This window comes from Haliotis cracherodii, unplaced genomic scaffold (genome assembly GCF_022045235.1).
Source record: "Haliotis cracherodii isolate W230 unplaced genomic scaffold, xgHalCrac1.p SCAF_9, whole genome shotgun sequence".
NCBI classification, from domain to species: domain Eukaryota; kingdom Metazoa; phylum Mollusca; class Gastropoda; order Lepetellida; family Haliotidae; genus Haliotis; species Haliotis cracherodii.
Genome location: NW_027266343.1, coordinates 13,128,093 through 13,143,472, shown reverse-complemented (window position 1 = coordinate 13,143,472; position 15,380 = coordinate 13,128,093). Strand labels below are relative to the sequence as shown.

Sequence of the window (15,380 nt, the reverse complement as noted above, 5' to 3'; positions counted from 1 at the left end):
ACCACCCGATCCCGATAGTCGTTTCTTATGACAAGCATGGGTCCTGAAGAACAATTCTAACCCGGATCTCACACAAAACACATTTGTTGATTTAAAACCTTCTTTCAATGTATACTTGACATCCACTAAGTGCACTGTGTGGTGTGCTAACAGCTGTTGTGTCGCATTGATTTAAACTGACGTCCTCTATCTGTTCCCTTACTTCTTTCCGTCAGTATATCAAATGTTCCTCAACTGCTGTGAAATATCCGGACGCATGGGAGTGAGTGAGTATGGTTTTACGCCGCTTTTAGCAATATTCCAGCAATATCACGGCGGGGGACACCACAAATGGGCTTCACACATTGTACCCATGTCGGGAATCGAACCCGGGTCTTCGGCGTGACGAGCGAACGCTTTAACCAGTAGGCTACCCGACCGCCCCCCCCCGGACGCATGGCATCTCAATACGTGATGTTTATTTAGATCAAATGTATACCGTATCAATGGCTATAAATGTTGATACAGACACTTCAGAATACACTGAATGGCAAAATATTTTAATTACATATCAATTTTCAAAACTATTTTAAGCATCTTTATTACACCATGATTCCACGAGTTATTTCAACCGTGTACAATACCACGTGGCGTACAAGGGGATAGTGTTTCCTGGATTGGCAATAATACTATAATACTGTTTATTAATTGACATAAAACACAGTTTTCAGTTTGAATGCTATGGATCACCTAAATATACTTCAGTAATTTGTAGCATAAAAGCAAATCTTTTCGGAATATATTAAAATGAAAGTCATTTACATCTGTATGAAATAAATTTAACAACAATACAAAAATTCATAACTTCAGAATCATCGTTTTCTTCACTGACACTGCCGAACTTCTAGATGCAACTCATAGATTTCCATGGAGAGGTTTCACACAAACTGGCGGGCAAAAGAAAGTACAAGTATACACTTGAAAATTGTGTTGGAAACAAATACAAACGTTATCAAAGCGTTATTAGGCCGAAAACAAAAATATGTGATTGAATTGTCATTACTTGAAGCAATTCTGAAATAAATTGAACAATACTATTGTAAGTTTTTGCTCACACTGAAGCAAGAAGACTTTATTTATGCGTAAAATGTTGATGTTTTCGTTGTAAAAATGAAACACTTCTCCACATATCACAATTACCTTTAAAATATTCTAAACCAGATATCGTTGATATTAACAGACATGTTTTTTAGCTTACAAGGCGTGCACGAGCAATTTCTCCAAATCTCTGTCATGTTTGTTCAAGTAACGACACGTTCACGGATTTCTGAGCGAGAAAGTCTGGATTATTACGATACTTCATGTGAATATCGACACATTCTCAGTAATGTTTATGCAGTCTATTAAAGGAATGTATAGCTGCTCCAACACTGGGTCTGCCTTGCGGCTGCGACGGCGCCATATTACGTGGTAAATCCTCCCTTGAACCGCCCCCATTGAATGGCTACAACTCACAGACTTGGAAAACTTAACGAACTGAACTAATACTTGATCAAAGAAGAGGCTTATCCTACGAACTACGAGTATTATATTCTGTTGCATGTCAGCCCTTTCCCCGATTCGGCAATGCTATCTTGATTCGCGGGTGTTCTTGATAGTCCCCATGCAGACACGACAGACAAAATTAAAATTGAACCCAACTTAAGTCCAGAATGATCTGGCAAGTCTAGATTGCCTCAGCCCAAGGCCTAAAATTAAGCATTGTTCTGGGCTCCATTTGGATTTTACTTTCTATTTTGCAGATATATATTTAAAGATAAGATACCTTTATTTCTGAGACTAAATGTTAGTCTTGTGTTCTGCATTTCCTTTATCATCCATTCACATTATTATTTGTTAATTCAGACTATAGTCGTTCAGACGTTTTACAAGCGGACCTATCCGAAATCTGCTTTAGTAGTACATTTCCAATCCTATTTAGGTAGTATTTTTAAACCTAGACGAGGGAAACGTAATACCATTAAACAGTCTAAATGGAAAAAAAATACCTCGAAGATTACTTTTTCTATTACTATTAATTATTGTTTATCTTTGTAACACCCGACACTTTGACGTATTCACCCTGCACCTTGACGTATTCACTCAGCCCTTTGACGTATTCACCCGGCACTTTGATGTAGTCACCCGGCACTTTGACGTATTCATCCGGCACTTTGACGTATTCGTCCGGCACCTTGATGTATTCACCCGGCAATTTGACGTATTCACCCGTCACTTTGACGTATTCACCCGGCACCTTGACGTATTCACCGGGCACTTTGACGTATTCACCCGGCACCTTGACGTATTCATCGGGCACGTCGACGTATTCACCCGGCACTTTGACGTATTCACCCGGCACCTTGACGCATTCACCCGGCACCTTAACGTATTCACACGGCACCTTGACGTATTCACCCGGCACCTTGACATATTCACCCGGCACCTTGACGTATTCACCCGGCAATTTGACGTATTCACCCGGCACTTTGACGTATTCATCCGGCACCTTGACGTATTCACCCGGCACCTTGACGTATTCACCCGGCACTTTGACGTATTCACCCGGCATCTTGACGTATTCACTCAGCCCTTTGACGTATTCACCCGGCACTTTGACGTATTCACCCGGCACTTTGACGTATTCATCCGGCACTTTGACGTATTCGTCCGGCACCTTGATGTATTCACCCGGCAATTTGACGTATTCACCCGTCACTTTGACGTATTCACCCGGCACCTTGACGTATTCACCGGGCACTTTGACGTATTCAACCGGCACCTTGACGTATTCACCGGGCACGTCGACGTATTCACCCGGCACTTTGACGTATTCACCCGGCACTTTGACGCATTCACCCGGCACCTTGACGTATTCACACGGCACCTTGACGTATTCACCCGGCACCTTGACATATTCACCCGGCACCTTGACGTATTCACCCGGCACTTTGACGTATTCACCCGGCACTTTGACGTATTCATCCGGCACCTTGACATATTCACCCGGCACCTTGACGTATTCACCCGGCACCTTGACGTATTCACCCGGCACTTTGATGTATTCACCCGGCACCTTGACGTATTCACCCGGCACCTTGACGTATTCACCCGGCACCTTGACGTATTCACCCGGCATAAAACAGGAATACAACTGACCTGACCTCTTTTCATTAAACTACATATCATCTTCCAGGTATGGCTTTGCATGGTCTTAAGTTTAGATACATGTATACATGTATTCATAGATATTTTATTCCACCAACGTAATGCAGTTGGGGTTTTTTATATATTGTGATAACTAAAGACATAATTTGTTTTAAGGAAATATTTCTTTTTTTTCCGGTGTTTGTACATGTTATAATCTACGTGAGTTGAGGATAGCGTGTTAAATACATGAACATAATACACGTCTCGTTGCTGGGGTAGCCTAGTGGTTAAAGTGCTACTCTCAAGGTCCGGGTTCGATTCCCATCAGAGATACAATGTATGAAGACTATCACTGGTGTCCCCTGTCGTGATATTGCTGAAGTCGTGATTTCTAGAAGCGGTGTAAAACAATACTCGCTCACATTTCTATGTTCAATTAACCGCAGCAGATATTGGAAGTGTTTGTAAAATCACATTATATGCATATGATAGAAAGTCTACCGTGTTTGTTGTTGTTGATGCATTTCAAAATTGATTATTTCTCTTTAACCATCACTCATTCCTGCAACAGTTTGTAAAATGTAATCTGTGGCTGGGTAAATAGGTGTAAAATATATTGGTTCAATGAAGACTGGGGAAAGAAATGAATTTGCAGCCACATGACCCCTACCTTGTTTGAAATGTTGTAAATTTGTTGATTTTCAAACGAAACGATATCCTTCAGCACTTGTGATTTATGCGAACAAAATATTTTTAGTTCTAAAAGTTTGAAATCAAATTATCTTTTGAAGCATAAAAACCAAGTAGAAGTATGCTTTGAGTGAGTAAGTAAGGATAACATATTTGGATGAACAACTTCTTTATTACAATTAGGAGCGACTTGCTTGAAAACGGTGTTAGAACCTACACCAAAACGTCGCTCCTGATTGTAATAAAGAAGTTGTTCGTCCACATATATTATCCTTACTTAGTACTCCAACTTCTAAATGCCTCTCAAAGCAGTTATGCTTTGAGTGCTGGTGACTAAGCGCCAGTTCATCTTTTAAATAATATCCCTTACTCAAGATATTTCCAATTGGAAATCAAACATATGATAAAATCACCTGAGAGGTATAGTTTCTTTTGCCCCTAGTTTATGCTTTTGATTTGATTTTATGCACTGTATCTTTTGGTGTCTGGTATACATTCAGCATCGCCGTGATCACGAAGGTTACTGCAAACCACGTTTTAATAACATTTTCATTGCATACATACCATTAACAGATGAATTAATGAAATGGTCCACCAGCCTTCAGTGACCATACCAGACTATTTTCTTTCGTTCAAAAGAATCATTCAGTTTCAAACCTAAATAAATCTATCCCTTGTATCGAAGTATTCGTCTTAACACCCGCAACAAGTTCAAAGCCATCCAATGATTAAGTAAATAGTGGGAGAGGTAGGACGTCGTAACCTGTTTGTATGTGATAACACGTCGTGTAACTTCAGAGTAAATGTTAATCCCCATTCGTACACTTCAATGTAAACATATCCACACAGACAAACATTTGCCAACACTACGTCATTGTTTGCACTGACGCTAACGTCACATACAGGAGCCAGCACGCCACACCGGGAATCTTTGATCAACGTTAATTAATAATTCTCTAATTACAGGAAGTTGTCTTGAAATGAGACAGCCGCCCTGCTAGACAGTTTGAAGTATTGAGCCAGTGTTCCAAACATTGTACAACTTGGATTGTTTCTGTAGCCAAGGTGGATCAAGTTTTTCGCGGTGTTTTTAGTCTAATTGATTGTGCTATACATCGGCAGGTGTATTAAGCTTGTTTAAAAGTGTATTTTCACAGTTGGGTTTTCGTCTGTATCTGTCTGCCGGTGTGTATGGATTGAAACTGGTTTATTTACGTTTCCGCGCCATCTCAATCGTCTCACTCTTCACTTATTCTGATGTATATTCTTACCACAAGCATTCATTATAATGAAGTAGTGTATTGGTTTAAGCCCTGCCTGGGTTCGATTCTCAACGTTGAATGAATCAAGGTAATTATTGAAGCCCCGCCCACCTCCATCCATCCATCCACACACCCATTCATCCATCCATCCATCTATCCATCCATCCATCCATCCATCCATCCATCCATCCATCCATCTATCCATCATCCATCCACCCATCCATTCACCCATCCATCCATCCATCCATCCATTCACCCATCCATCCATCCATCCATCCATCTATCCATTCACCCACCCATCCATTCACCCATCCATCCATCCACCCATCCATTCACCCATCCATCCATCCATCCATCCATTCATCCATCCATCCATCCATCCATCCATCCATTCACCCACCCATCCATCCATCCATCCATCCATTCACCCATCCATCCATCCATCCATCCATCCACCCATCCATCCATCCATCCATTCACCCATCCATCCATCCATCTATCCATTCACCCACCCATCCATTCACCCATCCATCCATTCACCCATCCATCCATCCATCCATCCATTCACCCATCCATCCACCCACCCATCCATTCACCCATCCATCCATCCATCCATCCATTCACCCATCCATTCACCCATCCATCCATCCATTCACCCACCCATCCATTCACCCATCCATCCATCCATTCACCCATCCATCCATCCATTCACCCACCCATCCATTCACCCATCCATTCACCCATCCATCCATCCATCCATCCATCCATCCATCCATCATCCATCCATCCATCCATCCATCATCCATCCATCCATCCATCCATCCATCCATCATCCATCCATCCATCCATCCATCCATCCATCCATCCATCCATCCATCCATCGTCAAATTAAGTACGACGCTGATCCCTCGTATGTATCTTGTATACGTATATGCATCATGTTAGAATCTAAGCTAGAACTGAGATAAACCATAGACGTTTTATGTACCACGCCACGCCACGCCACGCCACGCCACGCCACGCCACGCCACACCAAGCCAAGCCAAGCCAAGCCACGCCACGCCACGCCACGCCACGCCACGCCACACTAGTCTGAAAGTATATAATCAATATTTAACCTGAGTGAAATAACACTTGTTGTCGGACACCTATGACACACGAGGCAGTACATGCCATTTGACTCTTTCTTTCAAATTTCATGTCAGTCCCATCTTGTGACTTAAAGGTCAGTCAACTTGGTGAGGTCAACAAAACAACAGAGCAAACTGTATCTTCCATACATTCGAAATAACATTTGATTCTATTCAATCATTATAAGTGGGCCACAGACCGATATATACAACAATCTGGTAACCGTTGCATCCTATAGTTGCCAATTTAACAACTTCCTCCAAACAAGCATTGTGTAATATACATATATCAGCTGATACTAATTTAGCAACAACATTTTCTTGCTTGCTTTACATTTATATATGAAACTCATTTAATGATGGCTTAGATTCATATTTCAAAGGCAAATACTTTGGTGATAAGTTCGAGAATATTGAAAAGACTAATCCTGCATGAATGTTGAGTATATATATTTGATGAAGCCAAAACTATTAGATTGTGGGAAGCAATTCTAGCCAGATCTGTTCCACATTATTGAAATAAGCTTCAGGGAAATGTATTGAGAGAAGAAAACTGTACTTTGTAATAAAAGTTTATAGCCTATATGTCAGTCTATAAAGACAAGCAGGGAACGATAATTATCTCAGTAGAATCTGATTTAAACCTTAGACCTTTATAGTCGTCATTTATTATACCGTATTTCCTCTATTAGACGCCGGTCCCCTAATAGAAGCCGGGTCAATTGTTCAGTGCAAAAAATAGAAGCCGGGCCTCTAATAGAGAATTGATTGAGATATATCTACGGATATCTACGAACACAAAATATTTCCATGTCGTGACGATTCGGGACATTCGTGGTCATAGTGAAATGGGGGTATTAATAGAAGCCGGGCCTCCAATAGAAGCTGGGCCTCTAATTAACGCCGGGTCAAAGGCTTGTCCGAAATAAATAGAAGCCCGGGCGTCTAATAGAGGAAATACCGTAACTTGTGCACAATCTAGTCAAAGTGTTACATTTGAAATACATACTACATACTGTACACGCATAAAAAAAAGTATCACCAAATACCATTCACACCTTTGGGGTCAGTGTCCAATTACAGTAGCAGTACGGTCGACAATATCTACAGTTTACCAAAGAAATTACTTTGCCGATTAAGCAATAACCATAAATATCTTAAGCGGATCATTTAAATGTTTCTTTTATTGCTACTTATTGCTGGTTGGTTTTATCCCGCTGTAACAAGTAGATAACGATCTGTTTAATTTGTCACATTTCGTGCATGTTAAAGTGTGAAACGGCTTATCAAACAAAAGTCCCCCTGCTGTTATCCTGCTGCGATCGTCCCATCTATACAATAGTCTCATTATCACTAGCCCTGGTTATCCTTTCTAACTGCTGATCGTCTTTAGAATGTTTTTTGATTACGTTGAAGAGAGGGTGGGATTACTGTTTATAGCTAATTGTGCAATGCTGGTCGTATATGGCGCATATAGTTACTCCGTGATGCGCGCTTAATAGATAAAACATTCCCTTTTATGTGGCCGTTAAATTGGATTGAGGCGGTGATTACATACGATGACTGTTTCTTTGGTTACATATATGTATAATAGATGTTTAAACGTAGTTTACTTTAGTAAAATGTAAAGTAGGATGATTTTTACCTTAAAACACCGACAGACTTAAGTCCGTGGCGTAAATGACAGAACGTACAAGTATTATATATACGTTAACTACGTGAGGTGCGTGTATGTGTGTTTGGGTGTGTGTTTGGATTTTGGTTTGGGTGTGTGTGTTGTTTAACGTCCCACTCAGCAACATTCCAGCTAGGTGACGACGGCCTGTAAATAATTGAGTATTTACAAGACAATTCAGTAATTGATATTGTAAGCACCGTTCCACCGTGACATCGGGTTAAGGTCTCCGAGCATGGCCACCCTACAAAGTCGCCTCTCTGGGTGCCGAGGACCAATTCTAACGGGGGAACTATAGGAGGCCACATGAAAGAATTGCTGTTTTTCGGAGTACCCGCATCAGTTTTTCCATTTGGTGGTGATTACTAATTAAAACACACACACACACACACACACACACACACACACACACGCAATTAAGCTCTGAAAGGAAAAACAAACTGAAACCTAAGATAATTTAGCTTTGGTATTCCATCAATTTATCAATTGTTTGCATATGCCAAGATAAAATATTGACATTTGCCGTTGCCTGAAAACGATGAATGTTCGAAATAAAATCGGTTAGGGTATTATGTATAACTTCTTGTCTTGAAAGTCGATGTCATATTGATATGATACAATGTCTGTTTTTCAAAGTTTAAGTTCAGAATGCTCATCACAAAAGTTAAATTTCGAAGATTTGGAATGGAGATGGGTGGCCAATCGTGACATTCCGGGACAAGCCGAATGGTTACGGAAAAGGACGATCGGTTACGATTAATGATCGATGATGATTGTGTAGAATATACCTAGCCCAGTGGAATAAACGTTGTTCTGCGCTTCTTAAGTTATCCTTTACATACGATGCCCAGTGAAGATAAAAAAGGCTTGTGAAGTTACTTAGATCCAAGTTGATTTTAGTTTACTGATAATGCTGACCTACACATGATTTTTTCATGTAACATTATTTTCTGTTGACAGTGAGCATATAAATAATAGAAGTCATTTGATTGACAACTTTGAAAATAATAACACTAAATCAAAATAGAAGTGACACCGTTTTTCTTGCTGCCAAAAGAAAGTATACACTCGAAAATTGGATTTGACCAAAACTTAAAAACATTATCAAAACGTTACAAGGTTGTAAACAGTCACAGAAACACTGAAAACTTCAGGCCCAAAACACAACAGTGATACCCGCATCAAATACATCACCAGAGAAAAAACAGTTCTTGTTTGTTTCATTTTCAGCCACCATAAATCATGGGTGTATACTTTCTTTTGGCCGTCAGTATATATTTCTTACACGCCACCGAAAAATACAACAATTTTAAACGTGGAGTGTATATGTAATTGATCTAGTGAGGTATAAAATTGATCAATTTGTATATTAACACTTTACTTCATTTTTACCATAAGACAGGAGTAAATTGTGACGCCTCGTGAGAAAGTCGATATCTCTGAGTTTAATCTCCTAATCCTATTGTGAAGCTGTCTGCCTCACCACGAGATTCCATCGCTCCTCACAGCGGACCACCCCCCGGAGTCTGGCGTTCCCACCAAACAAGGTACGGGGGGTCGCCACCCCACCAGGAGCGAAAGTGACAAAATGTAATAGTATCTCATTAAGATTGTTAAAATCTGAGAAATACACTTTCTTACAAAGATATACCATTTGTTCAGCGTTGGACAATTCGTGAACTTGAGAGAAAAAAACGGGGAGTCATTGTCAAGGGGGTCTCTATGTTTTTTATACAAGGAGCCTATATGTCTTTTATACAGGGAGTCTATACGAGTCTTATATACAGTGAGTCTGTATGTCTTATATACAAGGAGTCTATATGTCTTACATACAGGGAGTCTATATGTCTTACATACAGGGAGTCTATATGAAACGTATATACAGGGACTCTATATGTCTTATATACAAGGAGTCTATATGTCTTATATACAGGGAGTCTATATGAGTCTTACATACAGGGAGTCTATATGTCTTATATACAAGGAGTCTATACGAATCTTATATACAGGGAGTCTATACGAATCTTATATACAGGGAGTCTATACGAGTCTTATATACAGTGAGTCTTTACGAGTCTTGTATACAGGGAGTCTATACGAGTCCTATATACAGGGAGTCTATACGAGTCATATATAGGGAGTCTATATGAGTCTTATATACAAGGAGTCTATATATCTTATATACAAGGAGTCTGTATGTCTTATATACAGGGAGTCTATATAAATCTTATATACAGTGAGTCTATACGAGTCCTATATACAGAGAGGTCTATATGAGTCTTATATACAGGGTGTCTACACGAGTCTTATAGGGCGTCTATTCAGGTTTGATAAACATGGAATCTATATAAATTTATCTATATGTAAATTTTATAAAATAATAAAATTGTTACTATATAGCAGTTTTTCAGACTCCCTGATAAAACTGATTAAATATCAACACAAAACATGACAACAAAGCATATCTTCTTAAAACAAACTGAGAATGCCTTTAATCTTTTGAGTGACCAATTTTACCATTAGCGTTACACCAACTGAGCATGTTTTAAACAGCTAAGATGTTTGCCCAGTGTGGGGCCAGGTCTCGTGCATTCTCACTCCCAGCGGGACAACACGAGAGCGTCCAACACACCGGCAACACGCCGTCTCGCGCCTCCCCGTTGTTGCTCCACACGGCTTTCTGTACCAGATCCCAGACACCTGCCGAGAAAATCTTGACAAGCACCAGCAATTGTCAATGCATGATTATTATTATCCTACTCGATTAAATTCTTTGTTTTGACAGTAGTACTCGTTCTTCCACCCCTACTGTGTGTGAGACGTAAGACTCGGGGTCAATATTTCGACAGATTTAATTTCCTTAATAATCGAGCTGAAAGACTGAATGTCACCTTACTGTTTATCTGTCACAAATATGAGTAATAATACAAATAAATTTAAAATAATAACAATAATAGTAACGTGCATATTTATGATGCGCCAAATCCACACCCTAAGTTATGCTCAAAGCGCTGCATTCCTACCCTGGTCAATGGATCAGTGTTCCCTCAATGTTCATTCTCAGCTCCCTGGGGAGGGTATATCCTGTACAACCTAAGCTGCATGTGAGGCGCTCACATTAGAAAGGTTATAATAAAAGGTTAAAGAATAGTGAGTGAGTGTGTTGGGTTTAACGCCGCTTTTAACAGTATTCCAGTTATATCGCGGCGTGTCAGCTTAATGTTGGAGGAAAGCCCGAAGTGATGCAGGTCTCAGACATTTACCACTTCAGTGAAACCCACGCGCACGGGTATGGTGCTGACAAACCTAGAAACATAATCGGGGCGAGCCGTGATTCGAACCCACAATCATAAGTTTCTGGCGTGCCTAAGGGACGCAACTCTGCACAACGAGTCGCGGCGCCTTAGACGACTGGGCAACCCGTGCCCACTCGGTTGAAGAAGAATGATTCTAAAGTATGGATTCAAGACTACGTTCTGAATGAAATGAAAATAGCAAAAGTGTATTTTTCTGGTTCATTGAAGTGTGAATCGAAAACTGTGACCGACGAGCAAATTGCATGAATCCGCGTTGCAAGAATATTGGCAAACATGACCCAGTTCGATATGTATCAATCATTATCAAACCAGATCTTCACGCTGAGTGGGAGCGTATCGGAACAAAATGCTTCATTTTAAAGAGATTAGATATATCTCCCATGACCGCAATCTTAAAACAACGCCATTGCTGGGATCATACAAAGTTTCAGAATCATAAACCTTGTTTCCGACGAGTTATAAACATTAAAGACAGACGGACGACAGACAACGCGTCTTCAGTTTGAAAATCCAATTCAAATTAAAAGTTCGACAGAAATAAAAAATGAAATCGGAAAACCACATACTGTACATTTGTGTGACGGCACATATTCGTTTTTATCTCCAGTCTAACCGTGCATGGTCCTAGCCATGCATTTCTACCTGTATGCTCATTCAGAACAAAAATATAAGCCTGGTTTAAACCTCTCAATCGACATTTAATGACATACAAATCTCAGTGACCACAGATAGAATTGCTTTGATGCACTTCACGAGACGTTCTTCTTCCCATATCAAGCTGGCACGCTGTGATATAACTGGAATATTGTTCAAAGCGGCGTTAAACCCACTCACTCACCAAACGTTTAACTCTAACCGGAAGCGTTCGTAAAAGGTGCAAGACTACGGTGAGGTGGTGAAATGGGGTTTAACGTCGCGTTCCACATTACTGCACTCATATAGCGACCTGCATGCGTGCGTGTGTGCGTGCGTGCTTGTACTAGTCCGAACTAATATAATGATGATTTTATAGTGCTGGGCTACTGAGATACCATGCTGCAGTTTATCATGAATACCCCGATCAGACACATATACTGACTCCTAGTCGACCTTGTTTTAACCCCTTCATGCAGAGCACCAGGCAGGGTAACAATAAGTACCATCTTTTAACGTCTTTTGGTATGACGCGGCATGGGATCGGACTCCCGACTTTCCAATCTCCGGGCCAACGCTCTATCAACTAGATTACGGAGGCGGACACAACTTTTGGACAAACAAACTTTTAACGTTGATAATCTGTTGGATATGTGGATTAAGCTATAATTATACTAACACCATGGGCTGTTGTTAACACAGTCAGAGGTTCAGTGTTGTAATCAGCGGGATAGGAGACAGTCTGGTTGGTCTCACAGCCACTGACTCCACAGCCAACTTTGTTTTTAACAGACCCAGACCCCTGCGGAGTAATACCCTTCCAGTGAAGGCACTGAACTGGTGCCTCAGTGCCCGGACTACACATTCCTTTGCCGACCAGGACGCTGCCTTATCACCATGACAACACACAAAATACACATAACAGCAGCAGAACAGTCTTCCTCAGCAGCATCCATCTGGGCAGGGATAATTCCCGCCAAAACTTTGATCGCGTGGTCGCCTTTGTTGAGCGTAAACAGCCCAATTTTGACCAAGAGGGATCAGAGTTTAGGACAGCGTAACAGGGGCTTAACGTAATTAAGGGTGGGAGGGAGGGAGGGAGGGAGCGTGTTTATCATTATCAAGGCGAGTTTGTTATCTGAGGTGACGTGAAAATGGGTTAAGGTGATGTTCTAGATTATTGCAACATGTGTGCGTGCGTGCGTGCGTGCGTGCGTGCGTGCGTGCGTGCTTGCATTTATAGTGTCGGTCTTATAGTGAGGTGAGGTGAAATTGGGTTTAACGTCGCGTCCAAGATTATTGCACTTATATAGCGATGTGCATGCACGTGTGTGTGTGTGTGTGCTTGTACTAGACTAGTCCGGACTGATGCCGATTTATAGTGCTAGCCCATTGAGATACCATACTGCAGTTTAACATGAATACCCCACTCAGACACAGTATACTGACTCCGAGCCGACCAGTCCTTGTTTTAGCCCCTTAATGCTGAGCGCCAGACAGGGTAACAACAAGTACCATCTTTTAACGTCTTTTGGTACGACGCGACAGGGGATCGAACCCCGGACCTTCGGCTCTCCGGGCGGACGCTCTACCACTAGACCTCGGAGGGGGTCTGGTCTTATAGTGACAGCCAACTGAAATACCAGATACCCTACTCAGACAGTATACGAACTCCGAGCTGACCAGTCCTTGTCTGTCCCTTTAATGCCGAGTGCCAAGCAGGTAACAACAACCACCGTCTCTTAACATCTTGTGGTATGATGCGGTCAGTTTCGAACCACCTTCCACGCTTTTCCCACAAACCAGAGGCGGTATGTCAGGTATCATGTGTGTCAGACATATATTTCTGTATTTCTGTTAAATAACACCATGTTGGCTTGACCTGGGAGGAAAGCCTGAACTTATTTAGGAGTGAGTGAGTATGGTTTTACGCCGCTTTTAGCAATATTCCAGCAATATCACAGCGGGGGACACCAGAAATGGGCTTCACACATTGTACCCATGTCGGGAATCGAACCCGGGTCTTCGGCGTGACGAGCGTAACTTTAACCACTAGGCTACCCGACCGCCCCTTTAGGTCCTAGATGTTTGGGCAGTCAGTGAGTGTGCGAGTCTGATTTTAAGCCCTTCTTAAAGCAATATTCCAGCAAAAATCAAGCAATAGCACAGCTGGGGACACTGTAAATGGGCTTCACACACCGGGTCCATGTGGTCTATGACGACAGTGTGTAAATATTCGAGTCCAGTGATTGATCCAGACAATCCAGTGATTGATATCATGAGCATCGATCAACGCAATTGGGATAAGATGACATGCATCAACCAAGTCTGCGAGCCTCTTATGACAAGCATAGTCGTAAAAGTAGTTGCCTTTTACAGAAAGAATGGGTTGCTGAAGACCTGTTCTACCCCGGATCCTCACGCGCTTCACACACTGTACTTTTTCATGGATTCAATCCATGGCATCTTCAGCCGATGATGACAGTTGACCATCTTGATCAAACGGTTGACCATCTTGATCAAATGGTTGACCATCTTGATTTAACAGTTGACCATCTTGATTAAACGGTTGACCATCTTGATCAAACAGTTGACCATCTTAATTTAACAGTTGACCATCTTGATTTAACATTTGACCATCTTGATCAAACAGTTGACCATCTTAATTTAACAGTTGACCATCTTGATTTAACAGTTGACCATCTTGATCAAACAGTTGACCATCTTGATTTAACAGTTGACCATCTTGATTAAACGCTTGACCATCTTGATTTAACAGTTGACCATCTTGATTTAACAGTTGACCATCTTGATTTAACAGTTGACAATCTTGATTAAACAGTTGACCATCTTGATTTAACAGTTGACCATCTTGATCAAACAGTTGACCATCTTGATCATACAGTTGACCATCTTGATTTAACAGTTGACCATCTTGATTTAACAGTTGACTATCTTGATCAAACAATGACAAAAATACCACATACATAATAACCATATTTTATTTGTTGTCTTTAATAAATTCATACATATAAACAACAATATAATGAAAACTATCAATGATACCCTCAATAAATCATGACAAGAAAAACAATTTCAAACTAATAAACAAAAGATTCCATCGACTGTAATGCAGCAAACATCCACATTTCAAAATCAAACAGCTGCACAATGTTACTCCAAACATTAATTACATTCTGGCCAGCTGCAAATGCATCCGAAATCAAACATCAGAATGAATATCCACTAACCGTTTTTTCACAGTTCACTAGAAGATGCAAACACGTCCAGCGCATCTCCGCTACATTTCTCTTCTACATTAACACATGGATCAGCTTCAACACCCTGACCATGCAATATCTTCATACAGACCTGGAAATCTCAAGGTCCTCAATACATTAAAATGCACAGCATGCATTTCCTAATACCGTATTCAACGTAATAAGTGCCCCATTCTAATAAGCGCCCATTGCTATATATGCTAATATATTTGCCAGTGAACAAT

General features: G+C 41.0%; 1 protein-coding gene across 1 annotated transcript; it reads right to left on the bottom strand.

Annotated features, from left to right (window-relative positions):
- Positions 1 to 2,053: 2,053 nt before the first annotated feature.
- On the bottom strand, positions 2,054 to 3,157 carry LOC139451734 (zonadhesin-like). The gene has a single exon (XM_071233047.1). It carries the CDS (start codon positions 3,155 to 3,157, stop codon positions 2,054 to 2,056), a length of 1,104 nt encoding a protein of 367 aa, XP_071089148.1.
- Between the last annotated feature and the right edge of the window lie 12,223 nt (positions 3,158 to 15,380).